The sequence below is a fragment of the Sinocyclocheilus anshuiensis genome, unplaced genomic scaffold, assembly GCF_001515605.1.
Source record: "Sinocyclocheilus anshuiensis isolate Anshui unplaced genomic scaffold, SAMN03320099.WGS_v1.1 scaffold1857, whole genome shotgun sequence".
In the NCBI taxonomy this organism is placed as follows: Eukaryota; Metazoa; Chordata; class Actinopteri; order Cypriniformes; family Cyprinidae; genus Sinocyclocheilus; species Sinocyclocheilus anshuiensis.
This window is the reverse complement of record NW_015540280.1, coordinates 122,142-138,756: the sequence shown is the minus strand read 5'-3', so window position 1 is coordinate 138,756 and position 16,615 is coordinate 122,142. Positions and strand designations below refer to the sequence as shown.

The following is a 16,615-nucleotide window of genomic DNA, read 5'->3' as shown; positions in this document are numbered from 1 at the left end:
CCTAACAAACCATACATCAATGGAAAGCTTATTTATTCAGCTTTCAGATGATGTATGCATCTCAATTTGTCAAAAAATTGACCCTTATGACTGGTTTTGTGGTCCAGGGTCACAAATGTGTTGGCCAGGTGCAAGATCAAAGGGTACATCATATAAACAGTGTATTTAAACATCAAAGTAAACAGTGTTTGCCTGACGAAGGTCTTTGACCGAAACGTTGCCACTTTTAACTTTTTTGAATAAAGGGAGAATAACAGTATGCGCAACTTTTTTCTATTATTTTATAATATTGTGAACCATGACATACTACCTTTCAAATGTTTGGAGTATGTGTTTGTGTTTAACTTAAATTAATACTTTTATTTATTATTATGCATTATAATGATCAAAAGTGACAGTAATCACTTTTACAATGTTACAAAACATTCTATTTTAAATAAATGCTGTTCTTTTGAACTTTCTGTTCATCAAAGAATCCTGAAAAATGTTTCCACAAAACATTAAGAAAAGACAACTGTTTTTACCATTGATAATAAGAACCATTATTAATAACTGAGCAGCAAATCAGCATATTAGAAAGATTCCTGAAGGATCATGTGACACTGAAGACTGAAGTAATGATGCTGAAGATTCAGCTTTGATATTCTTAAGAGACTTCATTAAAAACATTCATAGCTTCTTTCTTGGTGTCTCTGTGTGTCTCAGGCTGCATGTCTTAGATTTTTGTGGAGAAGCTGTTGATTAGTTTTATTACTCAATGAAATAGCTGTGCTGCATGGGAAGTCATGCATTCAGCTCATAAGCTGGGCCTTGTGCCACAACACAGGCTGTGTTCAAGAGCTATCACGGCAAAGATTCTTGTAAGGGTAAGACTCCTGTAGCAAAGAGACTGTTGAGATAATTATATTACCAGTCGTGCAGCAAATGAACCTGCTACATACAAACATATGGTTGACATGGCAGCATAAACTATTAGCAAGTGAAGTCTTGTTGGCTATCAAACTAGAATGAATCATAAAAAGGTCGTTAGATTAAGCGTCCTTGGAAAAGCATCTTCGATAACGTCCAATATAACCAAATGCAGGTCGGAAATGCCTGTCAAGACGTGTCCGAACACTTCCTGTCAACATTTCTCTTTATGAATCGACCGAGTCTGAGTCAGTTTTGCATCTGTAACTACAGAAGTGCAGTTTGAGAATGATGTCGTAATGTAAAAAGACGTAACAACTGAATACACACCTCGTTTTTTTATTCACATCCGGCTGGAAAATGAGAGACTTATGTTTTCAAGGAATGACTAGTTCATGGTTTCCAATGAAAGGTGTGCTGGGTCAGTGTTCACATTCAAACACTTACACTTAAAAAAAAAAAAACACCAAACGACTTTCTAAAACGTGTGCTTTTACATCACATGCTTCTAAGCCACAAATACAGACACTATAGGAAATACAATCAGATTGACACATTCAAAGCAGGAGATCTGGGTGTTCCTACATGGCACATGGGCGTTTCGATCATGAGGCTTAAAGGAATGTTTCAGACTCAAAAACGGTTGAGGTTGATCTGTGACAGCTAAAAGACAAAACAAAAAAACAGTAATGCATTTACAATGGATGTGTATGGAACTGGACACTGCACTGGGATAAACAGTAAAATACACAAAAGTACTTCATAATTTAAAGGTATAGCCACAAAACTTACAAAAATAATACATCAACGCAAGACTAGGTTAAAAAGCGCAATAACACTTTACAATAATTAGTTAATATTAGGTAATGCATTAACTAACATTAACAATGAGCAATACATTTGTTACTGTATTTATTAATATTTGTTAATGTTGTTATTGTTCAATGCTAGTTCCATTAAATAATATTAACAGATGCAACTTTATATCCATTAAAAGTAGTTATTTAGTTCCTAACCGGTGTTAATTTAATATTACTATACTAGTATGGTTTTAATGTTTTGAATTCACTTCATTTTTTTTTTCTTTTATAAATTTTGTCATCTGCTCAGTCATTTTTCTATGTTTTTTTTTTTTTCATTTATATTTAATTTCTATATTACATTTAATTTGATTTATTTTAGTTTTCTGAGACAAGAGACGTAATTGTCAAGACAACATTTCAAATTTTCACTTAAAGTTTTAAATGTAATATTTATATTTTATTACGATTTTACAGCTCAAATAGCAAATTTTTGTAAGAAAAAAATTTAAATAAGTGCTTTAAGAAATGTACAAGTTTACACGTTCTCTGTCAAATCTTGCCTAGACTTCCGTATTAAGTGCAGTTCTGTACATGTGTGTGTTTGGACACGCAGAGCACTGACACAAACTGAGGAATGAGCAAACGATGTACTAATCGACGGCATTCTTCAGATGCCGTTCCACAGCTCAACCTGTGCTGAACTGAAACATTCCTTTAAGAACATTGACAACATTCTTACAGTATTCTTTAGGCTCAAAATGTGACGTCTTTTTTTTTTTTTTTTTTTTTTTTTTTTTTTTTAAAGAGCAAAACAAATAACGTCTGGATTTTCCAGGGTCTTGTATCGGCATTCTTGCCAAGCTTTATTTAAATCAAGTGCTGTTCTAACAGAATTTGTGCAGCACAAAATATATACAGTATCAAGCAAGCAAACCACTCTCTTGTCATGTAATGGTACACAATCAGAGTGCATATATGCACTTCTACAAGCACAGACAGCTCAATAAAAAAAAAAATAAAAAAAGCCACATAATAATATTTACATTATTTTGTTCTTGCAGTGTTTTGAGATTTCAATATTAATGTTCAAATCTATCACTGACAATGTAAAAAAGGTCCAAAAGGTCATGTGATATGGCTAGTTTCTTCACTCTCTCAGAAACTCCTGTTTGAAATGACATTCACTATAAGTGTGCACATCTCATTTGGTTGATTTATTTTTCTCGCCACTGATGCTCTGACAGTTCTGGGGATTTTACGAGTTATTTGTTCAGCTAGACGTCCACTAGCATGGCCACAGCGTTTCTCAGAAACACATCCCATTCTGAGGCACGAGAGAATTAGGTCCATGTTGTCCACATCTGTCCATAAGGTGCTTCTGTTTCCTTCTACTTTCTGTTGTGCCGGTATGTCTTTTGGTCCTCCAGAAGTTGGTGAATACAGCAGTCGTGTTGCTGTGGTATCAGCATGTGCTCTGTGACGGGACTGACCTGCGGAATCAGCTATTCCAAAAAGACATTTCGTTCGTGGATAGTTCCCGTCCTAGACGTTGAGGTCATCTTGTAAAAATCATACATTTCTTTCATTGTTTCACTGGTTTATAAGTAAAGCTCAAGGTTTTGAGAGAGCATAACAAGGGCTTTTAAATTGGTACTGTCAGTTCAAGTCTCTGACGTGTACAAAATAAAATCATATCAGTGAAAGACGACCTGTCCTCGTGTTCTCTTTAATGGTCTGCGTCTGAACAGCTGGCCATGGCACCGAACACCTCTATTGGCTCTGATGTGTGAGAGGTGGCACTTTCTGACGGGAACCTGTCATAAGAAAATGCAAACATTAAATCATGTCAACAGTTTGAATTTTTAGGTTGAGTTTGTCTTAATAATGTAGTTAGATTGAAAAGTAGCATGGAAACACCATAGTAATTGAGTAAAACCATTGTAAAAAGGATTATTACTGCCCTAAAAGTGTGCACAAAGACTGAACTACAGTAGCTGACAGTGCAGAAATTATGTAGTTATAGTATATTTATACATAAATGACATTAGAAATTATTATTAATGTATTAATTAATGTATTAAATTAAACAAAATATTTTACAAACATTGTAATTTGGTCTGATTTTCTTTGCATCCTAAAAATCTACAACAATGATGCTTGGAGGCTGCTAGTGTTTTTTACAATGTTTCAAACCAACATTTTATTTTGCATGAACCAATCCCAGCAACAAATTTGGTCTATTTTTGTAATCTAAATATGTACAATGCATTTTGCGTGTTATTTAATTTTTTTAACTTTTTGTTTGTATTATTTGTTTTGTTTGATCTCTTTTTGCTTTTATTTGTTTTGTTTGTTTCATCTCTTTTGTTTTGTTTATTTTATCTGTTTTTATTCCTTTTGTTTGTTTGATCTTTGTTTTTATTATTTGTTCGGTTTTATCTTTTTTTTTTTCATTTTGTTTGCATTATTTGTTTGATCTCTTTCTTTTTGATTATTTATTTGTTTGGTTTGTTCTCTTTGTTTTTATTATTTGTTTGGTTGTTTGATCTCTTTGTTTTTATTGTTTAGTTAGCACTATTTGTTTGACTTTTTCTTTCTTTTTTTACAATTTGTTTTGGTTACATTATTTGTTTTATCTTAGGTGTGGTGCTTGCTTGTTTTTAAAACATTGTACTGCCGCAAATCCTAACTGCAACCAAAGTACAACAACTGGAAATGTTTTATGCTTGCTGGGTGGTTGCTAAATGTGGTGAAGATACCCAAAGAGGGCTGCAACTGAATATCACTGAATTAGGTTATTATCCTAATACACAAAATTACCTCACTATGACCTAATACTGATACAACAGACCTTAGTTAAGGTAGAAGCCATATTTTAAAGTAAAAAATGCTTATTTCCATAAATGTCTAGAGTTCAAAACACAACATGTTGTAAACATTAGCTATCACCTAGGGCCTTAAGCCAGGGTGTCAAAACCTGATCCTAAAGGGCCACTATCCTGCAGAGTTTAGCTCTAGCCCTAATTAAACACACCTGAACCAGTTCATCAAGGTCTTCAGAATCACTTGAAATCTCCAGGTGGGTGTGTTGATGAAGCTGAACACCCACCAGGAGCAGGACTGGACACTCCTGCTTTAAGCCGTTATGACATAATAACAGTCTCAAAGCCTCATTTCAATTTGTGTCAGATTAAATAGGACATCCATAGTGAAGTCCCCTGCTACAGAACGCCAGTCAGAAGTCACAGAAAGGTTGTCCTGGTCCTTCCTGGACCTGGAAGACCACTATCCTGTACAGCTTAGCTTCAACCTTAATTAAAAACACCGGAACCTGCTACTCAAGTTGCCAGAATTACTAGAATATTCCAGGCAGGTGCGTTTTAGCAGGTTAACGCTAAACCAGAGATTGTCTTACTATTGGGAGATAAGAGGGTCTGTATTACTTACTATTGGAGAAAGCATAATGGTAAACTTGGATGACATATGCCTTGATAACCGATCACATTATAGCCTTGACGTCATTGAATTTCAGTCAGAATTGTGTGACACTCAATCGCCGTTTATGGATACCATAGGAATGAATGAGAAGTGCCATGAGCTGAATCCCACCTGTCGCAAAAAGTCTGTGACTTCTCTTATAAAACGACATTTTTTCAGTGTAAACTTTAAAAATAGTTCAATCCAAAGCTATTGTTTACTGTAAAACATGTTGAAGATTAGCCAATAGGCTGTGGATTAATTTAATGTTAAGCTGTTTCCTCAATAAAGCTGTTCATTCAGCGTAGTGAAGCCTCTCCTCCATTGACATCCATTAAAAAAAAAAAAAACTGCCTCTGGTCTCCTTCCCTGCATACCACCAAATTGGAAGCGTTAGCATTAGCCATTACTTTTTTGGCTAAAGGTTGCAGGCTTGCCATAAACATATATGCATATCAAACCTAGATGGACTGACGAATATACCTATTATGAATACACCTAAATTGCTGGTCTGTTGGTCTTGTCCAAAGTAGTTTTCTGTCTCACCTGTTGTGTGTAGGACTGCGACTGTATGAAGGACTGTAAGCCCCAGCGCTCAAGGGACCGTCTGGCAGTTCACCATCAGTCAGACCCATGGCTAAATTATTCTGCCAGTTTCCCCCTCCACTGGCAGTAGACGACACTAGTGAGGAAGTGAGGTGTGATATAGTAAAGTAACATTAACTTAAATTTCATCAGAAAAGTTTATCCTTTATTTTGATAATCAACTTTTGATATTCTACTAAATTGTATAAGGAACTTTGCAACTTCATGTCAACTAACTTTCATTAGAGTATTAGCAGACTGTTAGGGTTAGAAAAAAAGTTGACATGTACTTGCAAAGTTACTTATAGTCAGTAAAACGACTATTGGGTACTGTAAAATTATTTGTTAACAGATATTAAGCTGAGAGTCCAGTAATATTCTAATGACTGGTTTTTGACATGGTTACATAAAGTCAGCAGAAAGTCTAATTTGGACTATCAAAGAAACTGTTAGGGGTAAAAACCCATGCAAAACTCAATGCTACAAAGCTAGGGTGCTGCAAGGGCTTTGCTATGGGGTTGCTAAGGTGCTCTGTGTGGTTACTAGGCTGCTATATGCTTGCTAGGGTGTTTTGGATGGTTGCTTACTGGCCACCACACACAAGTGTATACCACAAGTCTTTACAAATGGGATGCCCTATCCTGTTCCTGGAGATGTACCTACCTGCAGGGTTCAGTGCAAACCCTGCTTCAACACACCTGTCTGTAATTATCACATGCTCCTGAAGATCTTAGTTAGTTGGTTAAGTTGTGTTTGATCAGGATTGGAGCTGAACTTTGCAGGAAGGTTGATCTCCAGGATCAGGATTGGGCACCCCTGCTCTACAAGTCTTCAACCCTGCTCCTTGAAGGCCAATGTCCCGAAGAGTTTAGCTAAACACACTTAAACCAGCTAATCAAGGTCTTCAAGATCACCTCAAAAAAATCACAGGCTATGTGAGCTGAAGCAGGTTGGAAATAAACTTTGCAGGACATTGGGTCTCCAGGAACGGGTATAAGACCTAGTCTCTACAGTATTCTGGTCTCCAGATGTGACTTGATTCCTTCCTTAAGTGCACATCTACAGGATTTTCTGGCCATTTTATTGACTACCTGATGAAAGTTCAATCATAGTACTAGCAATAATAGTACCCAGCGCTTTGAGGTGGCACCGCGGCGAACGGACCGAGGGGGGCCCCGCTCCCTACCTCGCACCGGGCCCCAGCTAAGGACGGCCCTGGCCGCATGATAAGATATCACTCATTCCCATAGCACAAGGGGTGCAGGACAAGTTACGTGCCAAAGTTTACTAGAATTTCAAATCGCTCTGGCAGTTGACAATAAATCAATATCTAACTTCTCGCTTGTCCATTTCCACTGTGCAATTTAATACAAATCAATTCCTATAGTCCTTTTAAATTTGTTGACTACTGAGTTTGGAAGTAATCGTTTTAGTCATACCAGAGCAGGAACGCCAACAAGGGGGTACAACTGGACCTTTCGGCTTGAGGGAGGCCCGGACCACTCGGGGGTGATAATTCAGCTAAGGGGCCCATAATGAATGGTTTGTACAGGGCCCAACAATTGCTTACTGCAGCCCTGCACCATAACCTGGCATTTTGTCAGTTGTGTTGTTGAGTTTGGAAGTAATCGTTTCAGTCATACTAAAACAGGGCCACGGAAAAGGTGGAACAACAGCACCTTTTGGCTTGAGGGTGGACCAGACTAGATCGAGAAAGATCTAGATCAATGGTCTCAAACTCAATTCCTGGAGGGCCACAGCTCTGCAGAGTTTAGCTCCAACCAGCTCCAACTCACACCTGCTTGTAAGTTCCTAGTGATCATGAAGACCTTGATTAGCTGGATCAGGTGCGTTTGATTAGGGTTGGAGCAAAACTGTGCAGAGCTGTGGCCCTCCAGGGCCCGTATTTATCAAGCCTCTGAGAATTACTCTCAAGAACGCTGCTAAGAATTGACTTAAGTGTAAAAAACTTCTTGGCTCAAAGCTGCGCTTAAAAGTTAGTTATCAAGCATCTCAGTCGTAATTTAAGCGAAGTGTAGGACTAAATCTTAAGTGTCAGTCTTAAGTTAATTCACGACACTTTGCTGTGCCACAAACGGGATTTTGGATGACGAAATACGCATGGACCAATCACTGAATAAATTTCCTTATTTAAGAATATTCTCAGATAAATTCACATTGAATGGTTAAATTCCTAATAGGAGTTTACATTCAACACACATTTGACAGTAAAGAATTTTCAAGAGAATACATTATGGTAAGGAAATAAATCGTCATCACAACCTTCAATTTAGGGTTGTGACGGTAGATGATAGTATCGTGTATCGACGATAGTCAGAGATATCGCCTGTTGCTGATTTCTTTGACGACAGCAAGACGATTATTATTATCCGTCAAAAATATAGGCGCCTATCTTCAGTGATGCAGCGCGGAGAGCCGCGTCAGAAACTTGCCGCGGCGCGGATGGTGAGTAGCCGTGATCAGCTCTGGTGGCCGTGTCGGAGCCGTAACGCACCGCAGACGTGTGCAGTGTAAATAAGGGGTAAGAGATTTATTCATGACACAGTGTTGGTAGCTTTACTGATTATAACGGGAGTGTTTTTAAAGAGCATATAATACTCGCGCTAGACTGAAGTCAGTTATGATGTTCTTTGGTAATGTAAATATTCTTTGCTCGTTTCTGTTTGAATAACTGAGGAAATGTAACTGTTTTATTAACTGCTCGTCGTCAAATATTTCAAGAACATTCTTCCTCTCCTGAAAGATTTGCGCACGTCTCTGTCTCCTCAGCGCCATCACAAGCCCCTACTGGCAACTCCTAACCACTTGAGAGACCTCTCGAGCTGTCTTAAATAACTGGGAGAGTAAGAGTGATTCTTAGCTTTAAGAAATGTGGTAACTTGCTTTTACACTTAAGTTTGAAAGTAGGAGTAAATTTAATGAATTCTCAGCACTTAAGACTAAAATGGCACTTTGAGAAGCTTGATAAATACGGGCCCAGGAACTGAGTTTGAGAACACTGATCTAGATCAATTGGGAACATTATTTCAGCCAAGGAGCCAATGATGAATGGTTTGTACCTGGCCAAACAATCGCTTATTGCGGCTCTGCACCAGAACCTGGTATTTTTTCTGTCGAGTTGTTGAGATTGGAAGTAATAGTTTCGGTCATACTAAAACAGGGCCATCAAAAAGGTGGAACAACGGCACCTTTTGGCTTGAGGTTGGCCCTGACTAGATTGAGAAGGATCCAGATCACTTGGAAATACTATTTCAGCCAAGGGGTCCATGTTTAATGGTTTCTACTGGTCCCAACAGCTGCTTACTGCAGCCCTGCACCAGAACCTGGCATTTGCCCATATGTTTGATTTTATTCATAGTCTGCAGTGTATGTTTGAGGAACTGTACTTACCTGAGGAGAACGAGTTGGTTCGGCTGGAGTGGCTGAAGGGTGCGGGCAGTGTCTGGTAACCCAAGCTGTGCTGGGAACCTCGGTCATATTTGTAGGTGTACACCAGCTGATATGTACCTGGGTCCCTGTGCCCAGCACTGCGATTGTACCATCCCTTCAAATGCTCCGCCACCAAAGCCTTGTACATGTTCTTCGTCAACACCTCGTTCAAGGGTCCCTGTCTTCCCCTAGGGGGCCTCACGGTGGCATATGGATTCTGTGACAAGTGATCCGACCCCTCTATTCCATAATGCCTATTCCGACTATGACTCTGGTAACCATGTGCTGGGTAAGTGGGGTTGATGTTATAGTGACCCTCGAGTTCGCTCTCGTAGACGTAAGCTCCATTAGAACAAGGCTCATATCCGAAGCCGGGATACCCAGTCACGTAGTACGCGGTGGGGCTGTAGTGATTCTGCTGGTAGCCATAACAGCTGGAATTTTGAGGGACCAAGTTGGGCATGCTGCCCGTATTGCCGTAGATCTCCACTTTGCGGTGGAGCCGGTAGTCGTGGGATTGTGAGTTTAGCGTGCGGTAGGGAGGAGTGGCCGAGCAGGGGAGACAGTAGTCCATGCTGGACATGCTGGTATAGGATGAGCAATCGTCCAGCACCTCAGTGCTGTTGCTACGGCGGGAAGGAGACAGAGGGAAGGCCGACTTGTTTGCACAGTGAGAGTGGAGAAGTTGTGACTGGGACTCCAAACTGCCGCTGCGGTGCCGGAAACCACGGATGTGACCTTCCGACCTACAGGACACAATAAATATCATTTATTTTGGTAAAAGAGAATGCACTGAATACATAAACTACTTGCATTAGAAACAAAAAAGCCACAAAGCTATCAAGATTTTCTATTTTTTGAAGCAATTGTGAGTTGTTTGAATTGCGTTGCCACCACAATTCTAGGGTGTTGTATGTGGTTGTGAGAGATTTTTTTCAGTGTTTTTTACTGGACCAAGTCAACTTACCTGAGTTGGCTGCTGCTGTAGGCGTTACGGGGCATGACGGGGGTTTGCGGTAAGCTGCGGGGGTCCTTCGGCATTCTGGGTAACGTTTTACATGGACTGCTTTGGGCAGAGAACACCTCTCGAGGGATGTAATAATGTCCTGGGCCTTGGACCTCATGATCTAATCTGAATTCAAACAGACAAAAGAATATCTTTGATGGAAGAGAAATGTCCAGTGATGGCTAAACTAAAAGCTCAGACTTTGAATCTTACGAAAACTGTCAAGAACATGTTTGGGTAATCTTTCACCCAAAAAAAAATAAAAATAAAAAATGAAATAATGTTTTTGAATATGGAAAATTATTATTATAATAATTATTATTATTATTAGCAGCAGCAGCATTATTATTATTTTTTTAATTATTTTCATGACGTTTTTATATGTTAGATTTGATGTCACATACTGTAGCTATTGAATAGGCCAGAAGGCTAGAAATATAGTATGGGAATTACATATACTTTTATGGTGCTTTTCTGTCTTTTTTGTACTACTACTACTACTACTACTACAAATATTTATTATTATTAAATGTTATATAATTAATATTAATTACATCATCAAATCTATATAAAATCTTATTACAGTAATGCAAAAATGAACATTATTTCTTTCCGACATATTTAAAAATAAAATTTTAAACAGTGTACAACAACTGCTACCATGACTGATAAATACTTTATATTTTTAACATTTCTATAATATAAAAATAATTATTTTTTTTCTAGAGTGACCTGGACATGTTCTTGACAGTATTCATGAGATTCAGCCCAGCCTGTCGTACTATGAGTATTCACACCTGTTAAGAGCTCTGTCGTGGTGTGTGTCGCTGGATGAGGATCGTCTCTCGGTGTCATATCCCAAGCCGGATGATGACAGAGGAGGAGTGAGACACGGGGAGCACTGGACGGAGCGGGAACGCGGCCTCTGGCCATCATCTTCTGAAGACACAAATATAGTTTTTGACTGCTATGTTTTCTGCTCCGCTACATTTGGTTGCATCCGGTTCAAATAACACTATATAAATTCATTGTTGGTTCTGCATGATAAATGATCTATTATGAGTGTGTTAATGTGCATGACTCAGTGCCTAAATCAGGGAACAATGCTGATGGAGAAACACTGAAAGTGAGGTAGTGAGTTGTAATAAATCTTAATTACATAAGCAGAGAGCTGATAGTGGTTTCATAATTGATGTCATTACCGTCATCTAGAGGAAGACTTTCACACAGGGAGCTGCACTCGGACTGAGCCAGTTCATCTATGGAAGAAAGAGAAATTATGTTATGTTAATAAAACACTACATAAATAAAATCAAACATTTCATTGAATTAACTACATGACATGATTAATCAAATTAATCAATCAAATATATTGTAATTTGATTAATTAAGCCCTATTTTTTTATATAATTAATTGCATTAAATCAACACAGAAAATTCACAGCCTGATAAATGTATATGTACCATATGTATTTTCAGTATATGAAATATTGGATGAGCCACAGTAAAATTGCAGTGATAATTTGTTTTGTGTGTTTTTTCTGTTCATGTATATCTTGCTTTAATTCTTCCTTCAGATGGACATGTGCTGAACATTGTCTGTACTGACAAGCATTTATGATAAACTAAAATATACTTTAATGTACTTTATATCAAAACTTGCATCATGTATTTAATTTGTAACGCATTTGTAATGATAAAGTTGCAATTTCGTACATTTAAAATATATTATCTTTTCATATAATATCAAATAACAAGCTATAATTAAAATGACTATAATAAAAATTTAAATTAAGTACTTTACATGTGCTTTAGTATGTTAGTCAACACATCAAAATAAGTGTACTTCTGTAAAACACTACAAAATATTAAAATGAAATAAAATGTACTTTTAAAGGGGTCCTATTATGCTCTTTTACAAAGTCTTGATTTTGTTTTAGGGGTGTACTAGAACAGGCTCTCATACTAGGTTGTTCGAAAAACACATTCTTTTTCTTTTATGCTCAAACAGCAACATTACAGACTAACTAAAGTTGAAAAAGTGAAAAAGCATAATAGCACCCCTTTAAGTAAAACATAATGACAGTATTATAAAATGCACTATATCTCTCTTTAAGTGGCCTTTTATTTAATTGATATTATATTATCATTCTGCACATAGTTTCTTAAAAATATACTTTTAAAATTTGAATATACTACACTTGAAGTGCACATTCAATACAATTAAGCACACTTCTTTTTGACAAGGGATAAAGTGTTAAAACTATTCTAAATAAAGAATGATGGTATGACTACAGATTAGGTCAAGATGTTTCATGCATGCAAATAAAAAATTTAAAAATCTAGTTTTTTTTTTTTTTCGATTGACGTTGTGTCCTTGACCTGCGATGAGCCACATACCGGCTATGATCACAGAAGCTCTCTGTGTGGGTTTCTGCCCTTTCTTCAGTCTGTATTGGTTCATTTCATCTTCGATCTCCTGCAGCTTTTGCATGGCGTCCAGACAGTTCCTCCTCCTTTTTTTCCTGACTAATTTAGAGATGTCAGGCTCAGCAGCGAGCTTCTTGGCCGCCTCCACGATTTTCTGCTGCAACGCAAAGCGGCTCTCCAAATTTCTGAGGTATGGATCCTAGGAAGAAAGATTGCCATTCAAAACAATGTTGATTATTTTGTATTCTATTCATAAATCTGTCTGTCGGTACGAGTGAGAAGAGTCATCAATATTTGTGATCCGTTTTCCAAAATGCAGAAGTTTTCTGAGTATACTAACATGTAGATTGCCTCAAAGCTGATACAGATGAATTATAACCCATAAAAAATAACCCATCATGATCTCATGGGGTCTTTAAGGACACAACCTAAAACAAATATATCCTAGGTTTGTTCTCAATCAACACCTGTGGTCGAAACCACGAATCAATAAACAATTCTTTGTAAAAAAAAAAAAAAAAACAAGTGTCTTTTTTCAAAGCTTGATCTCCAAGCTTTGGGGAAGTCGTGGCCTAATGGTTAGAGAGTCGGACTCGCAACCCAAAGGTTGTGGGTTTGAGTCTCGTACCGGCAGGGATTGTAGGTGGGGGGAGTGAATGTACAGCGCTCTCTCCCACCTTCAATACCACGACTGAGGTGCCCTTGAGCAAGGCACCGAACCCCCAACTGCTCCCCGGGCACCGCAGCAAAAAATGGCTGCCCACTGCTCCGGGTGTGTGTTCACGGTGTGTGTGTGCTCACTGCTGTGTGTGTGCACTTAGGATGGGTTAAACGCAGAGCACTAATTCCTAGTATGGGTAACCCTACTTGGCCACAAGTCACGTCACTTTCACATTCACTTTCAATACAAGGCCACATCCTGGAATTATTTGGCAGCTAAAATCTTACAGGTGATAATGGACAAACACTAGAGGAAGATCAGTCGTTCAACATACTGACACACGTGAGCTAAAAATGGCATGTTGGCATTTGACCAGCTCAGGACAGCCTCATAGCAATAGAGCCAAACCCCCAGTGTCTGATATATTATTCAGTCCTTGACTTGGCAACATTGTTGTGTGGCAGTGTCTCACACTAACCTCATTATATGGGAAAAGGTCATCCAATTTGAAGGCCGTCCCGACTCTCCTCCGAACATGAGGAGGGGTTTCGCCTTTGATGAGGGGATACTCTTTTGGGAGTTTGCCAGTGAGTTCCTGAAAGCAGATAAAACCTACTGTAAATGGGTGAAAGTCACAAAGAACAAGCGTGGGTCATATTTCACCTCAAAATTAAAAGAAGAAAATAATAAATAATTTGCATAAAGAAAATGAAACCAATTAGGGCCAGTATGATTTCATTTTCATTAATGCAATGGGGGGGAAAAAATCTCATTCTCATTACTCCGAGCATAATGAGAATGTGAGATGAAAAGTCATATTGTAAATCTTTAAGATTTTTTAAATGTTTTAATATAGTAAAAACAGTAATATTGTGAAATATTATTACAATTTAAAAGACCTGTTTTCTATTGTAAATGTAATTTATTCCTGTGATAGAAACAATTATACATTTTTCAAGGATTCTTTGAGGAATCAAAATACAAATCTTTTTTGATCTAAGAATTAGAATAGAATTAGAGTTAGATTAGAATTAGATAAAAAAAATAGAATTTTCTATTCTTTGATGCATTGAAATATATACAATCAAACAAAATTTGTCTAAACTATAAATTAATTCTCAATATAACTATTTTAATACATAGTATATTGACAATTGTGTTATTTATTAGACTTGCTATGTAATAATGTGATCACAACACAATCAAAAAGGAAAAAATTATTGACTCGTTTGCTCTTACAGCCTCCCGCAGGCATATTTCCTTCAGCTCTGTCAGTTTTTGGCTAAGTGTATCCTGAATCTCGCTCTCTTTCTTTCTCAGCTCGGCGAGTTTCTCTTTTTTCTGGTCGTCGTTCATTTCAGAGTCAGCCGAACCTGTGAAATAATGCATAAAATAGTGCATGCATTCATTATGGCAGGCAATAAAAGAAAAAAGATGACATCAAGACTATTTAAAGTACAATGAACTTCAATGACATTCCGCGAAGTCTACAAGGAAAGAAAAGGTTTGAGAGGAAGCAACACAAATAAGAGGAAAAGAATCCATCTGAGCAACGCTAAATATGTGAACGGATATCTGTGGAAGTATGTTGACACATGGATAAACAGAGGCTGACTCAACTATCCTGAGGATCAGATCAGAGCTCATGTACCTGTTGAAACCAGACTCCCGTTACTGGCCATGATGAGCTGATTTTTCACTCCTGCGCTCAGTTTGTTCATCTTTGATGCTCCGTTCTCTGTCAGGTCAGCCGCGATGTCTCCTAAACTCCTGGCTGTGGTGATTTTTGCCTGTTAATTGATATAAATAGGATATAGGATTTTATATTAACCCTATAAAATCTGCTATGTAAGGCCTCTCCATGATCAACTTCAAAACTTGCTAACTTCCTCCTTGAGAATAAAATACATATGTGACCCTGGACCACAAAACCAGTCTTAAGTGTCAATTTTTCCAAATTTATATTTATACATAATCTGAAAGCTGAATAAATAAGCTTTCCATTGATGTGTGGTTTGTTAGGATAGAACAATATTTGGCCGAGATACAACTATTTGAAAATCTGGAATCTGAGGGTGCAAAAAAATCTAAATATTGAGAAAATCGCCTTTAAAGTTGTCCAAATGAAGTTCTTAATGCATATTACTAATCAAAAATTAAGTTTTGATATATTTACGGTAGGAAATGTACAAATATATTCATGGAACATGATCTTTACTTCATATCCTAATGATTTTTGGCATAAAAGAAAAATCTATAATTTTGACCCATACAATGTATTTTTGGCTATTGCTACAAATATACCCCAGAGACTTAAGACTGGTTTTGTGCTCCAGGGTCACATATTCTCACTATATCATACTATATGAGCCATAAAAACCTTTTTTGTAGATTTTTAAACAATTGTTTTGTCTGAAAGTTCAATAAAATGTTCCATTTCAAAAAACAGAATTTTTTTTTTCTGGCTATTATTTCGAAGGGTTAAAACAATGATTTGTGATCCTTCTTTCCTATGGGTTACACAAGCGTTTGTTTTTTACAATTCCTAATTTTAGATGAAAAAGATCAAACCTGAAAACATTAATATTTCTGAAACACAAGACAGAAGACAGTGGGTGTAGAGCGACTATTATTAAGAACAGGAAATGTTTAATAATTCTAGAATGGTGTAACGCCTGATGTAACTTTTTGGATTTGAATCTTGTCAATCCATATGAACCTACTGTTCTCTTATAGATGTAAGTATATATGAGCAGTCTGATAGATCAGACCTCATTGGTCATGTGTGTATGCTGACGTACCTTGCTCTGTTTCCTGTTCAGGTAGAACTGATGTTGGCTGATGGCCATGACCCAGATGGTTTTGATCAATGAGTGACTGGCATACCAAGTGTGGATCACCAGTCCCGTTTGGCCAAATGTGCGTTTAGTCACTGTTCGCCTGCATGACACACACACACACACACACACACACACACACACACACACACACACACACACACACACACACACATATGCAGCATGGTCACTGGAACACATTCAGAGAGGAAACTGGAAAACACTTGAATTTACACTGTAAAAATAGCAACTAACACTGCACTGCTTTAGAGAAGAGGAAGAGAAAACTAGAGGAGCACGTAAAAATCTGTTCATATCAGAATCGCAATTCTGTCTTCTAACAATTCTAATAGATTCGCAAGTTTCAAAATCAATGTTCTAAAGCAGCAGTTCTTAAAGGGGTCATATGATGCGATTTCAAGTTTTCCTTTCTCTTTGGAGTGTTACAAGCTCTTGG

General features: G+C 37.5%; 1 protein-coding gene across 2 annotated transcripts in view; it reads right to left on the bottom strand.

Moving 5' to 3' along the window:
• Positions 1–2,462: 2,462 nt before the first annotated feature.
• The window catches only part of frmd4bb (FERM domain containing 4Bb), a 64,554-nt gene continuing 50,401 nt past the window's right edge, over positions 2,463–16,615 (bottom strand). For both annotated transcript variants that reach the window (XM_016484559.1, XM_016484560.1), the window contains exons 13-23: positions 16,123–16,261; positions 14,973–15,111; positions 14,561–14,694; positions 13,800–13,916; positions 12,631–12,859; positions 11,433–11,489; positions 11,028–11,169; positions 10,192–10,356; positions 9,186–9,970; positions 5,736–5,871; positions 2,463–3,526 (exon numbers count right to left, since the gene is read on the bottom strand). In XM_016484559.1, coding sequence (XP_016340045.1) covers positions 3,439–3,526; positions 5,736–5,871; positions 9,186–9,970; positions 10,192–10,356; positions 11,028–11,169; positions 11,433–11,489; positions 12,631–12,859; positions 13,800–13,916; positions 14,561–14,694; positions 14,973–15,111; positions 16,123–16,261 — 2,131 coding nt within the window. In that variant the 3' untranslated portion in view covers positions 2,463–3,438. The remainder of the gene's footprint in view (positions 3,527–5,735; positions 5,872–9,185; positions 9,971–10,191; positions 10,357–11,027; positions 11,170–11,432; positions 11,490–12,630; positions 12,860–13,799; positions 13,917–14,560; positions 14,695–14,972; positions 15,112–16,122; positions 16,262–16,615) is intronic.